Raw genomic sequence first — 22500 nt, forward strand, 5'->3', positions numbered from 1 at the left:
CTTGACTCCTATTGGACTAATAGACACGCAGCCACATGTCAAAGAGGTGAATGCACCCCCCCTTTATCCTACACACATGGATAGTTTTATCAGGCTAATGACCGTACGCTGCTTTTGGTTAATGGTCCGGGTGGGGTAGTGATGGGACACCTCGGTTTAACCACCACCACCACACGCCGCCACTCCAGCTCTTGAGATGTGCGATTTGGCAGCGAGCGGCAATAGTTCAAAGGTTCAACGTTTGCTAATGGTCTGATAGTGCTCTGGGATGAGCCGCGCTTAAAAATAGCCCTGATAAAAGTATGGCTGCTGAGTCAGGGATTTTTCTGGCTTGACAAGGATTTGGTTTTAAAGTTGGCACCGTTAGATTTCTGCTTGATTCTTTGGAACAGGGGGAACATCCTGTGCGTTTCTGTCATGAGGTTAGCAGAATGCAGGTACAGGTGATGGGCATTTGGTTGTGAGAATCAAGCTAGGGATGATAATAATAACAATAATAATAATAATAAGCGCCTTTCAAAACTCTCAAGGTCACTTTACAGTCACAGGATCGTTTTTTTTCTGTGGGTGAGCAGTGGCAGCCACATGCGCCAGCGTTCACTCAACCCGGAATAACTCAAATAGATAGAAAGTTAGCTAGCTAATAGATAACTAAAAGATAGCTAGCTAGCTAGTTAGATAACTTCTTTTTCTTTTCCTTTCGGCTTTGTCCCGTCACGGGTTGCCACAGCGAATCAGTGACCTCCATCTTCAGAGGTTTGATCCGCATGTTTGTTTTGGCCAAGCTTTTACATCGGATGCCTTTCCTGACACAACCCTCTGTATTTATCCGGGCTTGGGACCGGCACAAGAAGACTTTTGTCCCTTTGTGGCTACAGAACAAGTGGCTAGTTAGATAACTAATAGATAGCAAATAGCTAGCTAGCTAGGTAGCCAGCGATTTAGCAAATAGCTAGCTAGCTCAGTAGCCAGCTAGGTAGCCAGATAGCTAGCTAGATAGTATACCACAGGTTATTGCTAATATTTATGATCCACAGTACGGCATATTGATTGCTTTTGCCTGCTTATGACTTGCTGGTTGCTGTGGTGACTGCCAATCCTTATTTAATTTTATTTTTTTCCCCCAGGTGATGCCTTCCCCACGGGATCCAATCCCTTCCTGGCCGGATATCCGTGCCCCTCCCCCCTGACGGCCGACCCGGCGTACCGATCAGCCAATCCCAGTGGCTTGCCGATGGCTCAGCTTTGGGCGTCGCACGCTCACGAAGGTAAATTTTTCCTGTGCGAGTCCATCAATCATCGACGTCCATACTCTACGCCCCCCGCCATTTATACCCCCCCCCCCCCCCTACACACACACACACACACACCCTCGAGGTCCGCCCCACTTTTCAACATTTCTCCCTGACCTAGCTTTATTTTTTTCGGCACACACTGCAACTGTGGATGGATGATGGTGTCTTTTGTGTCTCCTCCTGGGACGTCTTTGTCCTCTGTCCTCTCTTTTCTACACCGGATTGCTGGCGTGTGCCCTCTTTACGTGTTTCCTGATTAAATCTTGGCCGAGTGGTAGAAAAATATCCAAAAAAATGCAGGTTGGACCTGACAAATCTGAAGAAGTCAACGTTTTGTTCCACTTCACCTCCATTTTGTGGAGTTAGAACAGCTCGTCACTGTCATTTAAGTCGAAGCTCCTGATTAAATCGGTACAATAAGCAATGGGAGTTTACAAGAAATGGAGACCACGCCCCCTTTTGAGCGACTATTCAGGGACTCGATGGAGAATTGTAATGTATCGTATTTTCCACATTATAAGGATGACATTTTAAAACAGGATTTTGTCATTATTTTCCTATTTTAATGTCAAACTCCAAAATAGAATTATACACTTGAAAATACGGTACCCAACAAAAAAAAACAACAAAAAACGAAATAATAAATATGACAACACAAAGGTATACACACACAAAGTATAATTATAATATAATATATATATATATATATATATATATATACACAGTAAAGTCTCGTTATATCGGTATTCAAGGGAGTCCGAAAAAATATCGATATAACCGGGACTATCGATATATCCGACCCTGTTTGCATGTAATTTTCTCCATGCGTGCATAGAAATAGTATCGATATAACCGGGACTATCGATATATCCGATATCGATATAACGAGACTTTACTGTGTGTATATATATATATATATTACAAATATTTATATATTACAAATATTTATATATAAATTAACAGAAAAAAATATATATGTATATATAAAATAACAGCAAAAAATATATATGTATATATAAAATAACAAAAAAATTATTTATATAAGATTATATATATATATATATATATATATATATATATATATATATATATATATATATATATATATATTAAAATAATATATATAATGTTTAAGGTGCATCTTTTGAAGAAAATCAAGGCTTTTGGTGCGCCTTATAAACTTGAAAATACGGTACTTCACATATAAGGTGCACTGGATTATAATGAGCGGAGTCATTTGTTCTAACTATCAGCCATATACAAGAGAAAATCCGGTAGTTGAATTGAAGTGCAGAGATCTCACTTAAAAAAAAAAACACCTCCTCCTCCAAGAGGACACAGACGCGGCTAGAAATCCAAATCCGTCACGGCCTGAAGGCTGTTCGCGATGTCCCGCTGCCCGCTTGTCGTACAGTAGCAGCTGAAAGTAAAAATTGGAAGCATTTCTAGGCAGCAGCCTCCAGTCAGATTGTTATGGGACACCCCCTACGCGATAAAAGCCGCGAGAGATCAGCGCCGGTTCGTTTGTTATGTTTAAAGGACGCTTAGCCAGAAAGCCGCCTTGCATTCGGTTGCCCCTTCTTGCCGTAACGCCGCCTTTTTTTATCGCCTCTCAGCGTTTGTATTCTCACAAGGTAGACGGATTTACACGCCGGTTCTGCTCTTCGGCCGTTTGGGAGATACAAAACGTCGCTAACGTGGAAATAAAAGGGCATGTTTTTCTATTTTCTATATTAAGAACTGGTCTCTGAGAGCAACAGCTGGCCCCGAGGCAGACTTTAGCCCACTGTTGACCCATGAATGGAACAGCTGACTGCAGGTGTGGCTGCGAGGGGGTGGGGGTGCGGGGGGGGCACGGACGCAAAAAAAAAAAAGTGCAGTCTGACAAAGTATGCCAGTTCTCGTCGTGCTTAAATGGGAAACTCAGATAAGCCTTCAAACTATGACCCAATTCGTTATGTTTCTTTCAATAGATAATTAAATCTTTTACTCTGAATTTGAAAGGGTGTATAAGGGGCATTGGAGTATAAGGCGCTCCCCTAATAAATGGTGTATTTTCAAACTTTTCCCATATACAGTAAAGTCTCGTTATATCGATATCGGATATATCGATAGTCCCGGTTATATCGATACTATTTCTATGCACGCACGGAGAAAATTACATGCAAACAGGGTCGGATATATCGATAGTCCCGGTTATATCGATATTTTTTCGGACTCCCTTGAATATCGATATAACGAGACTTTACTGTATAAGGTGCACCGGACTATAAGACGCACTTTTTTTTAGAATGAATGAAAAAAGCTTTCTAAATACAGTGATACCTGAGCTTACAAACTTAATTGGTTCCCAGAAAGTGTGTGTAAGGCGAAGAGTTTATCTGCCAAACATTTATTTCCTCAAGAAATCATTAAAAATGAGAATAATCAGATTCCATAATTTTCTACTAAGTAAGCCTTAAAACTACACAAACTATACATTATTTTATGTATAATAAATGTGCTATTGTATTGTAATTAAAGATATAAGCTGTACTGTATAGTAAAGCTGTATAATAAAGTTCTTTTATTTACCTTTGTAATGGTCGTTCAGGTAGTTGTTTCTTGATGATATCCGAGTGACGTTGCCATGCTTTCTCGGCGATGATACCCTCACTCACACGGTCCCCTGCCAGCTGGTTTTCGTTAATCCAAATCAACAGAAGTTTTTTAACCACTTCTATTGCCTTAGACCGTTGCTTAGACAACACAGAAACACCCTTAGCCACACGTAGCAACGGTCGTCTTAGCATACTGGTACTGGGACGCTAAGTCACACAAACGCACACCTGGTTCGTGTTTTTCGATGATCTCCTTCTTCTCCTCGACCGTAATTTTCTTTCGTGTCCTCTTTGGCTTAACGCTAGCCTGTGGTGGGGACACCCACATTATAAGGCGCTACAGTAGTGGCTGGGGTTACGCAGGGTCATCTTTTGAAGAAAGAGAAGAAGCTTTTGGGGCCACCTTATACCCCGGACAATCCGGTAATCAAATGTTTTTCTCTCTAGGTTACCCTCTTCCTGGCAGTCTGTATGCGAGTCCCTACCTATCACTGGGGCATTTGGATCCTCCCTCAATCCCGCAAAATCCCTTATATGACTCCCACAAAGGTCAGTTAGTGCTATCGTTGATGCACCCCTGCGTTTGTCCTCACGTTTTATGTTTATTTGAGCTTTTCTTTTTCTTTCCGTTCAATGTTCAGAGAGCTTTTTCCTGCCGGCGACTGTCAGCCAGGCACCCCCGCACCCTCCGTCGGCCCCTCAAAGCACACTGTCCAGCTCGACGCCGCCTCAGAAGGCACACCGAGATATGGGCCGGGAGAGGGCCTATCGGGGGGACCGTGATCGGGACCGAGATCGGGAACGGGACCGCTCACGAGAGGAGCTGCGAACGCACAGCGTGGTGGACCTGACGCTGGACGGGAAGTGCGAAGAAGATCGGCGTGGCCGTGCGGGGGACAAAGACAAAGAGAGGGAGGGGGACGCCTGGTCCCTCCATCCTCACCACCACCACCCACAGAAATCCAACTATCAGCCTCCTACGGCGGAACCCGGTTCGCGGCCGTCGCCCGTATTCCCCTCCTTCCCTCCGGGGGGCGCCGTGAGCAGGCTACTCGGACACGAAACGGACCGAGGGAGTCGGGAAGGGGACCCCCACCATCACCCTCGCGCTAACGGGAGTAACCAGAGCATGCCGGCGACCTCTCACTCGGAACGACAGAGGAGGACCGATTCCACGCGCCATTTCTCCTACGCCCCGCCTCCTTCGCTGCAGACCGCCATGACGGCCGTGCCCCTCCCCCACACGCTCAAAGACTGCTCCGGAGAGCATCGCGTCAGCGCCCCGACGTACGTCCCTTCCGTGGAGGTTTACGACGAGCGGGTCGGGCCTATTCAGATCGCATCGCAGGCCCGCGACAAGCACGGCGACAAATTCCGAGAAAATGACAAAGATCCGGAACGGGAAAGCTACAGGTTTCCCGATCTGAACCCCATAGAACACCCTCGACATTCCCAACCCGGCGATTCGAGCAATCATCGAGAGGAAGGGTCCGTCATTTGTTCCGCCGGCAAACGAGGCCAAGATTCTTCTCACTCTTCCAATCCGTCGAGTCGTTTGGGTTTCGATCGGGGTGGACCGGACAAAAACTGGAATCCCATCAGTCCTTCGAGCGGCTACGCGACCAATCACATGGCCGCCCTGGCGGCTCAACACGGAAACGCTCCGATTTCCCGTTCTCCGCACGCGACGAACCGGCCGACCGCTAACGCCGTCGCGCGCAGGGATTCCCCGCACACCAATGAGCACGGACAGAACAGAGCGGTCGAAGAGGCGGGGCAAAGACTCTACCTGGACCCGTCGGCCCTTTACCGCGCTGGGGTGTCGGAGAGAGCGTCCGCGCCCTCGGAGGTGTCGGCCATGCAGAGTCTCATTAAATACAGCGGCAATTTTGCCGCCGATGGACCCCCCGCGTCCTCCAGGCTCACGGCGGACACCCGGGGGTCCTTCGGAGGCTTGGCCAGTATCGGGATGGACGGCGATCGGGAGCGGGAAAGAGACCGGGAGAGGTCGCTGGTCTGCTCCAGTGCTTCGGGGTCGTTGAGGGTGCCCCCACAGCTGAAAAGAGAACAGGATCGGCCCGACAGCGCCCGCTCTTTCGGTCGGGAGGTTGAGGGCGAGGTGCGCCACCCGCCGGTTGGCATCGCCGTGGCCGTGGCCCGCCAAAGAGAGAGCACCAGCAGTAAGCAGACCGGCGGATCCTCAGACTCGCAGAGACTCCTACTGCCCACGACGATTAAAGGTAATTCATATTTTATGGTATTTTCTAATCTTTTTTTGTATTTTCTTTTCTTTTACAGTCATACCTAGTTTTTCGACCAGAAACCTGTGCGAAAACCAATTTGTTCCAAAACCAAATCAGCACTTCTCATTATAATCAATGTAAAAATTGTTAATTTGTTCCAAGTCTAGAAAACAACGTTTTAAATTATTTTACAGCATAAACTGTACACACATGTAATAAAAGAGCAGGTGATTTTTAAAATATATTTTATTTTGTATTTTTTTTGTATTTAATTATTTTTTTTGTATTTTTTTTTTTGTATTTTATTTTATTTTATATTTTATTAGTTTTTTTTGTATGATATTTTTTCTTTTTTATTTTATTTTGTATTTTTATTTCATTTTATTTTTTAACCGGTCGATGGCGTCACTTCTCCCTCAACTTTCTTTTTGCCTTCCCACCTCATCAACTTCATTAAAATGAAGCAAGAGCAAACAATTTCTCATTATGCTTTAGATAAATTATGAATGTTTCATTTTTCTTTGGCCCAAAGTCATCTATTCCCCGCTCTGTTTGCCTTTGGCGTTGGTGCCCATAATGTGATTGGCCATCTTTTTTTTTTTTTGTCCGCATTGCTAATTCCGTCGTCATGTGATGCGTTGTTGTTGTCGTTAGGCTCCTTTTTCGACGAGTCACTTGGCTCGCTCCTATGACACCCTTCTGTCTTCTTCGGTCTTCTTTCGCTCTCTCTGAAAAAATGTCTTTTTCCCGTCTGTCATGGCTCCAAGTGTTTTTTTTTCTGTGGAAGTGTTTTTTTTTTTGTTATCCTCTGCTCTCTTTTGAGTACCTTCCTCTACTTCAGAGTTATTTGGCAAAACAACTCCCTCCTTGTCCCCACTTCAGGGCCTTTTTGCTCTTTCTCTTTTTCCCTCTCTCTCCCTGTCTCTCTTTCTCTGTCTCTCTGTCTGTCTGTCTGTCTGTCTCTGTCTGTCTCTCTCTGTCTCTGACTTTGTCTCTCTCTGTCTCTGTCTTTGTCTCTCTTTCTCTGTCTCTCTCGCTCTCTGTCTGTCTCTCTCTCTCTGTGTCTATGTCTCTCTCTGTCTTTCTCTTTCTGTCTCTCTCGGTCTCTGTCTCTCTTTCTGTCTCTGTCTCTCTGTCCCTCTCTCTCTGCCTGTCTATCCCTCTTTCTCTCTTTCACTGTATCTCTCTCTCTGTCTCTCTCTCTCTCTCTATTTGTCTCCCTCTGTCTATCTCGCTATCTGTCTCTCTCTCTTTGTCTCTGTCTTTGTCTCTCTGTCTCTGTTTCTCTCTGTCCCTCTCTCTGCCTGGCTCTCTGTCTATCCCTCTATCTCTCTTTCACTGTCTCTTTCTGTCTGTCTGTCTCTCTCTCTATTTGTCTCTTTCTGTCTCTCTGTCTGTCTATCTCGCGATCTCTCTGTCTCGCTCTGTCTTTGTCTCTCTCTTTCTGTCTCTCTCTTGGTCTGTCTTTGTCGCTCTGTCTCTCTGTGTCTGTCTCTCTGCCTGTCTCTGTCTCTCTCTCGTTTCTGCCGCCTCCAGTTCCCAGCCTCACCCCCCCCCCCCCCCCCCCCCCCCCCCGCATTAAAGACAGCATTATAGAGTGCGGGCGAAAAGCTACAAATAAGCCTTGAATGACAATAAGGCCATTGGTTAGTTGCTAAGCAATGATGAGCCTCCCGAGTGATGGACTTTGTTAATGCTTGAAAGACTATGAGAGCTACAATAGATGACTCACCCAGTGTTTATTAGCATGCGCTTGCGTATGCACGTCCATTCCCGCTCGGGGCTTTAGTTTCTTCATTGCCAACAGGAGAAGGTGTGGAGGCAGGAATGGTTGACGGGCAGATAGACGGGAAGTGAAATCTCCCGTGGGATGTAAACAAAGTGAGTATTATTAGAGAGGTGAGGCGGCCAGAAAAGGTGGTGGCTAATCGCTGGGTTTGTGATGCGCGGAAGAGGATAGCGTGTGGGTCAGGCTCCTCGTAACCTTGGTAACGCTCTTGAAATCTTTCCCGCCGAGCATGTCAGGGTTGGTTAAAGTCTCGTCCCCCTACACATACTCTGTCTCTCCGGCTCGGAATGGTTCTGCAACGTCGTCAAAGAGATCCTGGTGGTTTATTTTTTTCCTGGATAGAGTGAGGATATCGCACAGTGACTTGCGCTAGCTTTAGCAGGTTTGGCGTTGAAAGTTCACCGCGAGTCCAGACGGCCACGAATCTCACGCGGCTAACTCGCCGTGAAGGTTGACAGACCGGAAAGCCGACTTTGTCAACAAAGTAGTTGTATCTAACAATAGATGCGTGTCCTGTTGCAATAGTCACAATGTCATTGTTAGCGAAAATTGTCGCAGTTAGCTTAACAGAAATGGTTTGATTGTATTATACACCTTTTTTGTTGACAATTAGTTTATCTCATCGCTAACCTGTTAGCCAAACGTTAAATGACTGACACACAAGGGAGACATGAAAATTGCCTCCGGTTTGTGTTGAGGCTTGACTGGCGTTCCGCGATTTGTGACAAATGTAGCAGGGACGCCACAAGGCATCCTGTCAGGTCGACGCGGCGGCGATAGATTCCAAACGCTCGGTCAGATGGAGGCCAACAAACTGACCTGCGGTTAATTAAGGTGGACGCAGGCATGTTGTCGCGTTATGTAACGAAAACACACTCTTGATATGATGAGAAGAAAAGAGCTGCTTGGAATTGAAGCGGATTTACGTGGGACAAGAGATGTCTTTTTGTCAATGGAAGCGCTCTATAGCTAGCTAGGTACCGAGCTAGATAGGAAATAGATAGATATCCTGTGACTGTGAAGTGTCCCCAGCAAATAGGTAGCTAGCCAGCTCGCTAAATAGCCCGCTAATATGCAAATATAAATCTATTACATGGTCCAGCCGGGCATCGTGCAGTCCTGTTTGGTCATTGCGTCACACTTTTGACCGGGAAGCGTTTAATAATATGAGCCGACTTGTGTGTTGCCAACATTAGATGAAGAACGAGGCGGCGAAGAGCGCTCGCGTCATCACGAAGACCGAATCCTCGCAGGCCGATTGGAACGCGATGACAAAATGCTCAGGTGAGGCGGACATCTCACAAGCACACAATTGACATCCAAATAAGTTGACCGGTTTTTTTTTTTTCGTTTTGAGGTTGTCCAAATGACCAGAAACATTTTTTTTTTTGACGCACTTTGCTTCCGTGCTACTTTGCAGAGACCCCAAAGAGCTGTCGGACTTTGCAGTCCAGTTGCACCCTCCCCTGCTTTCAAGCAGCTTGACGCCCAGTATGATGACAACCAGCCTCATGACCCCCAACCTTATGGTGACGGGAGGGGCGGGGCGATGGCATCCCGACCCGTCAACTCTGACCTCTCACCCCTGGCTGCCTCGCCCCGGCGCTCCTCCGCTTTGGCTCTCCGGCTCCCCGTACGGTACGTGGACAGACAAATGAGACGCTTTGATTGGTTGTTTGTGTGAGCTCTGTCCAGATGAAAAATAACTAAACAAATAAATAGATAAACAGAAAACAATAATAAACAAATGAATTCATAGATAAACAGATGATAATAATACATTTCATTTAGAAGCGCCTTTCAAAACTCTCAAGGTCACTTTACAGTCTCATAGATGCATAAATAAATTAATAAATAGATAAGATAAATAGATGAATGAATAAACATAAATAAATATACAAATAAACAAAACCAAATAGCTAAATAAATAAACACATGAGTAAATAAAACATGAATAAAAATACAAATAAATAAATAACCAACTAACTAAATAAACACATCAATACATAAATAAATACATACATTTATAGAATAATAGATGAATAATCAAATAGCTAGACAAATGAAAATAATAAATAAAACATAAATAAAAAATACAAATAAATAAATAAATACAATACAGCCCAGCAAAAAACAAGTCAACAGATAAATAAATGGACAATAAATAAATAAATGGATAATTAAGCAAACAAACATATAAATAAACTCACAGATAAATAACCAAATAACTAAATAAATAAACAAACACATAAATAAATAAAACAAATAAAAAAATACAAATTAATAAATAACCAAATAAATAAAATATAAATCAGCAAAGAATCAAATAATAATAATAATAAACAGAAATAAATTTACAATAAATAAGTCAATAGATGAATAAGCAAACAAATATATCAATAAACACATAAATATAAAAATAAATACATAACCAAATAAACAACCAAATAAATAAACACAGGAATAAATAAAACATAAATAAAAAAAAATACAAATACATAACCAAATAAACAAATACAATATAAATCAGCAAAGAAACAAATAGACAAATAAATTGACAATAAATACAAAGCCTTTTGGATAAGAAGCGAAACGTCCGACACCTTCAAAGAAGTACAGATCACGGCCGAAGAAACCTTCTCATCGATGGAACACTCCTGTAACGACTGAGAGCTTACACAGACATATTCCCTTTTTTTTCTTCTTCCGTTTCTTCTCAGGCTTGAGCTCTTCCTCCCTTCACCAGACGCTCCCCTCAGGCTACCCGCCACCCCTGCCGGGCTCCATCCCACCCCCGTACCAGTTTGTCAGAGACTCGCAGACCGGGAAGCTGATTGTCATCCCCACAGAACACTTGCCGCATTATGGTATGAATGCATTTCTCAATTTTGACGCATTTAAGTCTTTAAAAAATACAGTAAAGTCTTGTTATATCGATATCGGATATATCGATAGTCCCGATTATATCGATACTATTTCTATGCACGCACGGAGAAAATTACATGCAAACAGGGTCGGATATATCGATAGTCCCGGTTATATCGATATTTTTTCGGACTCCCTTGAATATCGATATAATGAGACTTTACTGTATATATTTTTGGGACAACGCTAATGAGAATCAGAAAAGCTTTATTCGTCCCACAATGGGGAAATTTGCAGTCCACAGCAGCAATTTGAAAGGGGATGGAGAGGGGGTGGGGGGGAGAAAGGATAGGAAAAACAAGATATTCTAATATTTTAATATTATTTAATATTATATTTTATATTTTAATATTATTAATATTTAACATGTATTTTGTTTTTCTACTTTCATTCCTTTCATCACTTTGCTGCTGTGAAATGTAAATTTCTCCACTGTGAGACTAATAAAGGCATATCCAATCCAATCCATAGTAAAATAAAAATGTCAGCAGACTGAGATGTATACTGTAAATGTGCATTGTTTCATAAAAACTGTACATAGTGCAAGTATCAAGAAAGCTATATTGATAGATGTAACTGTATTGCATCGACCCATATTTACAGTCAAAGTGTCCATTTTTTATTTTTTTTTTTCACATGTGATAATTGATAAGCCTGACAGCAGTCGGTAGGAACGAGCGACGGTACCTCTCCTTCTTGCAGCGCGGGTGTAACAGTCTCTGGCTGAAGGAGCTCCTTCAGCTTAATATGGCGCCCGGTCAATGTTTAAATTTATCCAGACATGATATCAACTCATTCGCTGCCGTTCCTGTTTGAAAACGGATTTGTTCGAAAACCAAATCAGCGCCTCCCATTATAATCAATGTATTTTTTTTTAATTTGTTCCAAATCCAGAAACATTTTAAAAGCAATGTTTAACTATTTTAGAGTATAAACCGTACAGAGATGTAATAAAACAGCAATTTTTTTGTTGTAAAATAATATCGAATAATTCGCTGCCATTCCTGTTTGAAACCGGATTTGTTTGGAAACCAAATCAGCACTTCCCATTATAATCAATGTAATTTTTTTAATTTGTTCCACGTCCACAAACTTTTTAAAAGCAAAATTTAACTATTTTACAGCGTAAACCGTACACTAAGGTAATAAAACGACAGGTCATTTGTAAAATACTATAAAAACAAACTAGTATGTTTTATTATCACCAATTTTAACATCAACATTAAGTCATTCACTGCCGTTCCCGAATTTATACGGGAATTGAAAAGCGTGACGTAGAGCGCCATTCCCGAATTTGTTCGGGTTTTGGTTCTTCTTGCGAGGGGGCCGAAAAAGCGCTAGTCAGACCTCAGGCAATGTTTTTTTTTTTTTTTTTTTTCCACAAGGGGGTAGCATTTCCCTTTTTTCCATGTTAGCGCTTTGTTCCAGCTTTAGCTGTTGTTAAAGCGCTGTGTAAATCATTATGTGTGTATGTACCTCGTGTCGCCTCTTTTTACGATGCATCGAGAAATTGAGGAAGCATTGAGAAAATACAACTTGCAATAAAGCTAGTCTCCTTTAAAAAAAAATAATAATAATAACACATTAAACGTTTGTTACCCTTCTATTTTGTGCAGGAGGAGACATCTTGGACCGCGGGCCCGCCGTATGGCCGGGGATGTACGGTACGGGCGCCTCCCTTCAGCATGCGGCCCATCTCCAGCTTCTTTCCCAGCAGCAGATGCTCCGACAACAAGAGCTCCTCATGATCCAGCAGCACACGGCGCAGGTTCTGGAGCTGCAGAGGAACGCGCAGCTTGTTGTAAGTTGTCATTTTTTTTTGCTCTTCAAAATAAAAGGGGCTTTGAGTTACTACCGGTTCACCATGTCTGAAAGAAAATCGGATGGAAGCTAGTGCTATCAGGGATGAAGTTAGCAAGTGTGAGATGGAATACCAAGGCTGCTAGCATCTTGTTGACTTAAAGGACAACTGACGCTTCAGGACAAGTTGTGTCCATAATTTGTACTTCAAATGACTTCTACTGAGCGTATTTTACAAAGATTCCACGGCATATAGCTAGATTTTATGTTTTAAGACTCACGCTGAATATTCAGGAAGTCTTGTTTTCGAGTTGATGGCGATGCCTGATGTGACGTCACGGAGGGAACGCCCCTGACCGAGAAAGTACTTTGTTTGGTCTGAAAACTTCGTGTTGATCCGTGTTGATGGCGAAATTAGAAGGAAAACACATAAATAACGCGATGGTGAATCATTGTGTGTTGCACCAAGACTACTTACTATTTGATACTAGTTGACACAAATTCCCAGCTGACAAATCAGCCCATTTCCAACGGAGCTCGTGAGCCATCTTGTGCATTTTCTGGGCGCTACATTGGAGTCCATACGCCTCAAAATGACACGGAAGGACTTCTTTAATCGATTGCAAACATGTATGCTTTCCTCTTCAGAACTATTTGACTCATATTCATAACTGGATGAGTAACAGGAAAGCAGCTTCTCCGAATCCGAAGCCATTGTTTTGATTCGAGAGCAAGGCAAGACGTCCTGGCGTGATGTCACGAACTGGGGGCAGGACTTTCTGAAACTGTCATTTTGAAGTAGTTATGGGACACTTTAAGTCATTTTTATTGGTGTTTTGCATTTGACTAAAAATATCAGCCTGCGTGTTTTGGGTATTTTAGATGCTATAAAATGTTTTTCGGATGTCAGTTAGGAAACAAAAAAATGGTGTCGGTTGTCCTTTAAGCTCAGAGTGGGCAGAGGAGTAAAAAACAAAATACAAAACAAAACTTGGTTAGCGTCTCATCTGGAAAGTTTTCAATCAGCATCAGATTTGCAAAGGGTGCACCGTATCCCTTTTCAGGAGCATTTAAAGGCCAGCGAGCACCGTCCAGACCCGGATGACAAAGCCAACAAGCCCAACGCCGAACCCAAACTCCAACCAAGATCTTCACCATCCCCTCCACCTCCCCGCGTGCTTCAGCCCCGCAAGGCATCCCCGACGCCGTCGACGTCGTCCCTCACCCCGCTTCCGCTGCCGCTGGCGCCCTCCCCGGTCACCCGCCTCAAGTCGGAAGAAGGGAGGCAGAGGGTGTCGTCGCACCCGCCTGCGCCGCTGCCGCAGGCGCCCTCACCGTGTTCGGCCTCGCCGCCTCCGTCCTTGCCGCGGCTGCCCAGAGACGAGCCCGCCGATGACGGGCTGGAAAGGGGGGCGCGGCGGGATGGACATAAGACAGCCTTCCAAGGCATCTATTCGGGTGAGTCAGTCGTTTCGGTCATGGACTTAAGAATGGCAATATTATGATCAGCATTTTTTTGGGGGGGAACAATTAATGGAATTAAAAATGGCATGTTTTTAATAGCAAAATAAAAAAAAAATATGTATTTTTTGGTCAAATAAAGAATTAAAAATCACATTTTTTTTTACAATTAACAGAATTAAAAATTACATATTTTTATGAGCCAAAAAAAGCATGAATGATACGTTTTTGCAACAATTAATGGAATAAAAAATGGCATATTTTTATTTGCAAAAAGGAAAAAAAAGCATTAATAATGCTTTTTTTAGACAATTAATATAATTAAAAATTACATATTTTTATGAGCCAAAAAAGGATGAACGATACGTTTTTGGAACAATGAATGGAATTAAAAATGGCATATTTTATTCGCAAAAGAAAAAAGCATTAGTGCTGCATTTTTTTTGCATTTTTGCATTTTGTGTGCATTTTTTGACAATTAACACAATTAAAAATTGCATATTTTTATTAGCAAAAAACATTGAAGCATTTTTTGCCAATTAAGGAATTAAAAATGTTATATTTTTATTAGCAAAAAAACATTTAAGGATGCATTTTTTTAATAATTAACAGAATTAAAAATAGCATATTTTTATTAGAAAAAAAAACATTAATTATGCATTTTTTTACAATTAATAAATTAAAATTGCATATTTTTATTAGCCAGAAAAGCATCAATTATAGTTTTTGGGAAACATTAACACAATTAAAAAAAGCACGAATGATGCTTTCATGGGTCAATTAATGGTATTAAAAATTGTCTTTTTTTATTAGCAAAAAAAGCAAGAATGATTCTTTTTTTTGGATATTCACTTTAATATTTATTTCTTCTGTTTACAGACCTCTCACCTGACTATCCCTACCAGTCGCTCACGACTCCTTTTGGTGCACCCGTCCCAAGTTACCACGTGCCAGCGCGCACCAAAACAAACCCGGACGCCGTTGCGCGCCGCCATTCGCACTCTTTGGACCCGAGTGCCTCGTTGCCCCCGGACCACCTCCGCTCAAGACGTTTCGATGAAGTCAAATCGCAAAAACCGACACCCAAGAATGACTCTTTCCTGACACAAGAACCTGCTGCAGGAAAAAATGGCTTCGATTCAACACCAGAACCGCCGATTCCCACCCTGCGTAGTTGCAGTCCCGTCGTTAGGCAGCACGAAGCGAAGCTTCCGCCGATATCTCTGCAGGTTGCTGGTCCTACGCCCCAGCAGAGCCAGAGAGCGGATGACGTCACGATAGAAGCGAAAGAAGAGCCAATCAAAACAGAGATGCGATCGTATCAACGTCACGACGCGTCTTCTTCCCCACCCGACGGACGTGAGCCCGAAGCGCTGGCGTACGATGACCCGAAGCGGATCCGATACGCGTCGTCCAAGGTGGCAGTTTCGGATTGCCACGAATCCACAAAGCCAGCCGCAACTTTCGAATCCATCCGACCAACGTCTCCACAGCAACACAGTCCGAGCGTCTGCGAAATTCCTCCCACCTCCGAGTCGACACTCCCAGAGGTTGTTGGGTCTGAAGATCCCATGGCGGGGATGCTCGCCCTCCTCGCCGCTAGCGAGATGTCTGAGCCGCACCCCGTCGGACAGACTTTGTCAAGGCTGGCCGAAAAGGCCGCCGATCCGCTGGAGATGGTGGCGCTGGAGGGGATGGCCCTGCTCAGCCAAATGGCCAAACGGGAAATGGACAACATCGGCATGGAGCAGGGTAAGGCAGCTTCTTCCACCATCTTAAGGAATGATTCCTTGTAAGCTTTGGCAGCTTTATCGTCAGAACTGGCTGCCACATGACGAATGACACTATGAATCCCCGTACGACGCGACATGGACGATGATAAACACTTGATGTTTGGGTGAACTTTCAGGACCAAACTAAAATGAATCTTTATGACTGGAAAAAAAGCAGTCAAACGGTTCCTACACCGTATTTTCCGATGTATAAGGTGCACCCAAAAGCCTTGATTTTCTTCAAAAGTTGACCCTGCGCCTTATACACCTTGTACATGAAGTCATATTGTTTGTCTTCTATCTGGAAAAGTTTTGTATACTTATGTATTATATTTGGAAAACCTTTTTCAGTCATTCAAGGTGCGCCTTATGCTCTGGTGGGCCTTGTATATTGAAGATGTTTGAAAATACACCATTCATTGGGGGTGCGCCTTATATATGGAAAAAGATAGAAAATACATCATTCATTGGGAGTGCACTTTATACTCTGGTGCGCCTTGTATATTGATAACATTTGAAAATACACTGTTGATTGAGGGTGCGCCTTATACTCCGGCGCGCCTTGTATATTGAAAACGTTTGAAAATACATAATTCATTGGGAGTGCGCCTTATACTCCGGTGCATATTGAAAACGTTTGAAAATACATAATTCATAGGGCACTGCCTTATACTCCGGTGCGTCTTGTATGTTAAAAATGTTTGAAAATACACCATTCATTGAGGGTGCCCGCCTTATATTCCAGCGCGCCTTGTATATTGAAACAGTTTGAAAATACACCATTGATTGGGGGTGCGCCTTATACAGTATATGGAAAAAGTTTGAAAATGCACAATTCATTGGGAGTGCGCCTTATAGTCCGGTGGACATTGTCTATTGAAAAAGTTTGACAATACACTATTCATTGCGGGTGCGCCTTATAGTCCGGTGCACCTTCTATATTGAAAATGCACCATTGATTGAGGGTGTGCCTTATACTCCAGTGCGCCTTGTATATTGAAAGTTTGACAAAACACATTTCTTTGGGGGTGCGCCTTATACGCCAGTGCACCTTATATATTGAAAAAGTTTGAAAATACATAATTCATTGGGGGTGCGCCTTATTTTGACCCCCCTTTTTCAGATTTAGCAATGGAGGGCTTGGACTACCTTCTGGAGGCAAGCAAACAGATTCTCCTGGAGGCCATCGAGGAACAATCCCACATTGATCTGCCCAGAACACTTCGTCCCAATGGAAAATACAGCTGGAGGCAGAGGAAGGAGGAACCGGTAGGAAGATCAATAAGGAAGAAAAAAAATGCGGGAGAAGAAAAGAAAAAACCTGGATGTTGTTGTCTTTTTTTTTTCCCCCATGGCAGCTTTATAGCAAGATGTCGATGGACGCCTTGGATGCGGCCGAGGTGGAATATCGCATTCGCTTGGCTGAGCTGCAGAAGACGTACAAGGAGAAGCAGCGAGAGATGAGCAAGCTGCAGAGACGCAGAGACAAGCAGTCAGTGCACTTCCCCGGACCGACTCGCTGGCATCTATTCAAGGCTCACCAGCCCCATAACTCTTCTTGTCATGTTAGCGAACGGCGGCAGCAGCAGCAGGAAGACGAAAGGAGGACGCTCGCTCGGCGGGGCAGAGGACGACCCAGGAAGAGGAAACACTTGGCCACGCCCCCCAAAATGGACGGCAGGCCCGCAAAGTCAGTGGTCAAAAAAAATCCATCAATCACATTTTCAAGTCCATTTTAATAATAATACTTTTGATTTCTAAGCACCTTTCAAAACTCTTAAGGTCACACTATCAGTTTTTTTTTTTTGTGGGTGAGCAGCGGCAGCAACATGAGCCAGCGTTCACTCAACCCGGAAGTAACTCAAATAGGTAGAAAGCTAGCTCGCTAGCTAATAGCTAGCTCGATAGCTTATAAATAGCAAATATATAGCTAGCTAGGTAGCTAGCCAGCTAACTCATAGAGAGCAAATAGATAGCCAGCCAGATAACTAGACAGCTAGCCAATACATAACGAATAGTTAGCTATCTAGTTAGCTAGCCATCTAGATAGCTAGCTAGATAGCTTAGATAGTAAATATATAGTTAGTGTGGTAGCCAGCCAGCTAGCTCATAGATAGCAAATACCGTAGTTAGCCAGATAGCCAGCCAGATAACTAGCCAGTTAGCTAGCCAATAGATAACTAAGTTAGCTATCTAGATAGCTAGCTAGATAGCTTATAGATAGCAAATAGTTAGCGAATACAAAGCAAATATATAGCTAGCTAGATAGCAAATAGATAGCAAATATATAGCTAGCTAGGTAGCCAGCTAGCTAGCTCATGAATAGCAAATAGATAGCTAAATGTTGTCTTTGTCTCAGGGTTGGTCGGTCACTGCAATACTCGGAGGACTCTGAAACCGGAGAGGGACACCGAAAAAGGTTCCTGGTGTCCAGAGATGACGAGGAAATTGAGATGGCGACTTTCGGGATTAAGATCAAAAAGAAGAAAAAGAGCAAGGGATGGAAAGACCAGGATGTACCTGGAAGCCACCTTCACCAGGTAACCCGCTTTCATCAGAAAAAAAAGTTAATTCCTAAATGATATGGGTCTGGAGTTATATGAACTTGAAATGAGGGCGGCTGTCCAAAATACAATGCAATACAGACATATTATTTTAGCTTAGCTTTGCGCTAACAAGCTTAGCTGGCTATCTAGCTGGCTAGATAGCAGACTGGCTAGATATCCGGCTGGCTAGATAGCCGGTTGGCTAGATAGCTAGATAGCCATCTAGATAGCTAGTTAGCTAGCCAGCTAGTTAGCTAGCTAGCTAGATAGCCAGCTAGGTAGATAGCTAGTTATCTAGATAGCCAGCTAGATAGCTAGTACCCACAGAATATTGAGTTTTAGGACTACATAAACATCCAGTGCCGTACAGCGTTACAAACCTTACTCTCTTTTTAGACATCAGAAAAAAAAAGTTAATTCCTAAGTTATATGAGCTTGAAATGAGGGCGGCTGTCCAAAATACAATGCAATACACATATAGGTTTATATAGCGCTAACACTGGAACAAAGCGCTAACATAGAAAAAAGGGAAATGTTGCCATCTTGTGGAAGGGTAGAAAAAAAATACATCTGTCCAGTGCTTTATCGGCACCCAAGTATGAAAACCTAAAATCCGAACAAATTGGTGAATGTCGCTCTACGTCATATTTTCAATTTAACGACGTGCGTGTCGTCGTCAGGTGCTGAAGTGGAAACGCGGCCACGTGTGCGAGCAGGAGCAACTGGCCTCCGACCTGGACAGAGCCCTGTCGCTTTCGCGGCTGGATTCCATGTGCGCCTCTCGCAAAATGGCTTCCGTCTCCAGAGGAGAGCGACCCAGGGGCAAATCCGCCGACGGCCATCTCAAGGATCTCCACTCGGCGTCCAAAGGAAGATACAAGATGGCCGCCAAGGTTTCCCAAGTCATGCGAAAGGTGCAAGGTCAGAAGACCAGTGCTTTTTTCTCCGCTGTGAGATCGGAGCTCAGCAGCTGCTCCAACAGTGAGTCATCGCTTGAAAACGACAACAAAATAAGTGAATGTGTGTGCTGTTTGAGTTCAAAGCTTTCGTCTGGGGATAATAACAATAATCGTAATCATAATAAGAATAATAATACAGTAAAGTCTCGTTATATCGATATTCAAGGGAGTCCGAAAAAATATCGATATAACCGGGACTATCGATATATCCAACCCTGTTTGCATGTAATTTTCTCCGTGCGTGCATGGAAATAGTATCGATATAACCGGGACTATCGATATATCCGATATCGATATAACGAGACTTTACTGTAATAGTAATAATAATAATATCATCATCATCACAATATACTTATAATATAATTAGTATAGTATAGTATAGTATAGTATATGATATGATATATGATATGATATGATATGATATATTATATTATACAGTAAAGTCTCGTTATATCGATATTCTCGGGAGTCCGAAAAATATCGCTATAACCGGAACTATCGATATATCCGAGCCTGCGCGCATGTAATTTTCTCCTTGCGTTCATAGAAATAGTATCGTAATAAGCGGTACTATCGATATAACCGATATCGATATAACGAGACTTTACTGTAATATAATATAATGATATTATATTATAATATATAATAATTCACTCAACCTGCAAGTAACTCAAATAGATAAAGCTAGCCAGCTAGATAATAGATAGATAATAGGTAGCAAGCTAGACAGTTAGCTAACTACCTAGATAGCCATATAGCTAATAAATAGCCAGCTACATAGCTAGCTAGCTAGACCGATAGCCAGCTAGACAGTTAGCTAACTAGCTAGATAGCCATATAGCTAATAAATAGCCAGCTACATGTGTTAATAGATAGCAAATGGATAGCAAATAGATATCCAGCTAATGCTGCCCTCCCCCCCCTTGTGAAAGGGAAAGATATTGCCAGAGGTCTGACCAGCGCTATATCAGCACCCCCTTAAAAAAAAAAATCAGGAATGCCGCTCCATGTCATAATTTCAATTCCCGAATAAATTCATGTATGGCAGTGAATGAGTTAATAATGGCCGAGTTTTAAATCAAGCCTCGTGTTCTCCATTTTGAATTTGGGTTAAGTCTCATTTCTCCACCCGGTACACCTCACAACCCGCTGACCACTCCTGTCCTTGTACCAGACTCTGACTCCGAGGGTCACAGTTCAGCAAAAGGCAGCTGGCCCTCTCTCTCAGGAATGCGCCACCCGGCCCGGAAGAGGCACGCCGCCGCTGCATCGCCGCCTCCGCCGCCATCCGCCGCGCTGTCCGCTGCTAAATCGCAAAAGAAGAAGAAGAAGAAAAAAAAGAAGAAACACAAGCACTTATCCCTGCTGCTCCAGGAAGCCGACCTCAGCTCCTCCGACGACTCGTTTGATCAAGGTTACTGACCCCATCCCTCCTCCCTCTCCACTCCCTGGTTACCCCCCCTCACCCTCACCGGTCTCAAACGATAGCTTGTCCGTTAAGTCCCCCCGTCGCAGCTTGTACGTTAGCCCTTTGCAAAGGCGTCGTTTTCTTTTTTATTTTTGCAGACTGTGCTTTAGCTTGACCGTCGCTACCTCTTCTCTTGCTGCTGGTTTTTTTTTTCTACAAAGTTGCCTTTTTTTTTGTGTGTGTTTCTTTTTTAAAGAGTTTACACATTTCTATGGCGTTTTTTTAATTTTTTTTTTTTTTAATGCCTGGATTGAAAAGCATTTTTTGTAGATTTTGTACATTGAAATATTGTGTGAATTTGTCAGATTTGTTTTCATAAAGTTGTATTGCAGCTTGGTACCTACAAAAAAGGCTTTATTAAAGGTTTGGATTTGACTTAGTACGGAAAGCGAAGCGCTTTGTGGTCCTTGTGTCGGCTTCATCTGTCTCGTTTGTCTTTAGTCGTTCTGTCCAACTTGCACCGTCCCTTTTGTCCAATATCCCTCTCGTTTGGCCTCAGTTTGGAAAGAAAAAAAAATTGGCCTTTAAATATTTTTTTTTTCCTCGCTCCACATCCATCATGGGAGCTTTATACTTTAATTTAACTCATTCACTGCCAGACGATGTGCAAAAATGTGTCCGCTCCAGTTGCCAGGGTTTTTGTCATTGTCACTTGAATTCCAATTCCAAGAAAATTGTGTTTTAGGATGACATTAACATTCATGCAGCGTTAGAAATCTTAGAATCTCTTCTTTCATCAGAAAAAGAGTTAATTCCTAAATTGTATGGGTTTAGATAGCTAGCGAGATAGCTAGATAGATAACCAGATAGCTAGCTAGATAGCCAGCTAGATAGTAAGTAAACTTTATTTATACAGCATTTTTCATCTGTAAAACCACAAAGTGCTTGACACAATTGAAAACAGTCATAAAAGCCAGCTTGGTTGCTAGCTTGATAGCCCGATAAATAAAAAGAAGTGAAGAAAGGAAACTTTTCACACACGCACCACCGTTACTTCGAAGCAATGAAGGGTGGGTGGGTAAAAAAAAAACTATTTTTGGGCCACTTAACTGCTGGAAATTGAAAATCTAATGTGGAGTTTTAGGACTACGTAAACATTCAATAGAGCGTTGGAATCCTTAGGCTCTTTTTGTTCATCAGAAAAAAAAGTTAATTCCTAAATTATATGGGTTGGGAGTTATATGAGCTTGAAATTAGGGCAACCGTACAAAAATACAATAAAGTAGTGCGTTAACATCAGCTGAAGCTGGAAAAAAACGCTAACATGGACAAAAGGGAAATGTTTTCCCCCACGGAGGTGTGACCAGCACTTTATCAGCACCCAAGCATGAAAAAAAAAAAATCCCGAACAAATTCAGGAATGGCGTCATATTTTCAATTCCCGAATAAATTTGTGAATGGCAGTAAATGAGTTTTTTTTTTTTTTTTTTTTTTTTTTTTCCGTAATCCAGATGTTGCCGCCAATTGACGTTTGGGATATTTGGACACAAGAGCTTCTTGTCAGTCTTTACTAAACCTTCCAATAACAACCCCTCCACCCATTTTTGCTGTCAACTTTTGTGGTGTGTCAGCCCCCCCCCCCCGACCTCCCAAATTGTCTTTCCCGTGATGCTTTGAGTGTCTTTCTGCCTGTCCCCCCCCC

General features: G+C 42.9%; 1 protein-coding gene across 2 annotated transcripts in view; it reads left to right on the forward strand.

Moving 5' to 3' along the window:
• tnrc18 (trinucleotide repeat containing 18) overlaps window positions 1-22500 on the forward strand; it is a 58314-nt gene that overhangs the window by 13145 nt on the left and 22669 nt on the right. For both annotated transcript variants that reach the window (XM_089018172.1, XM_089018173.1), the window contains exons 3-17: window positions 1128-1268; window positions 4343-4444; window positions 4537-6135; window positions 9124-9211; window positions 9348-9565; window positions 10648-10794; window positions 12469-12653; window positions 13717-14110; window positions 14993-15865; window positions 17009-17154; window positions 17244-17377; window positions 17456-17575; window positions 18245-18425; window positions 19112-19412; window positions 20565-20804. In XM_089018172.1, the coding sequence (XP_088874298.1) occupies window positions 1128-1268; window positions 4343-4444; window positions 4537-6135; window positions 9124-9211; window positions 9348-9565; window positions 10648-10794; window positions 12469-12653; window positions 13717-14110; window positions 14993-15865; window positions 17009-17154; window positions 17244-17377; window positions 17456-17575; window positions 18245-18425; window positions 19112-19412; window positions 20565-20804 (4869 nt within the window). The remainder of the gene's footprint in view (window positions 1-1127; window positions 1269-4342; window positions 4445-4536; window positions 6136-9123; window positions 9212-9347; window positions 9566-10647; window positions 10795-12468; window positions 12654-13716; window positions 14111-14992; window positions 15866-17008; window positions 17155-17243; window positions 17378-17455; window positions 17576-18244; window positions 18426-19111; window positions 19413-20564; window positions 20805-22500) is intronic.

This window comes from Hippocampus bargibanti, linkage group LG17, assembly GCF_051943395.1.
Source record: "Hippocampus bargibanti isolate YZ-2025 linkage group LG17, ASM5194339v1, whole genome shotgun sequence".
Taxonomy (NCBI): Eukaryota; Metazoa; Chordata; class Actinopteri; order Syngnathiformes; family Syngnathidae; genus Hippocampus; species Hippocampus bargibanti.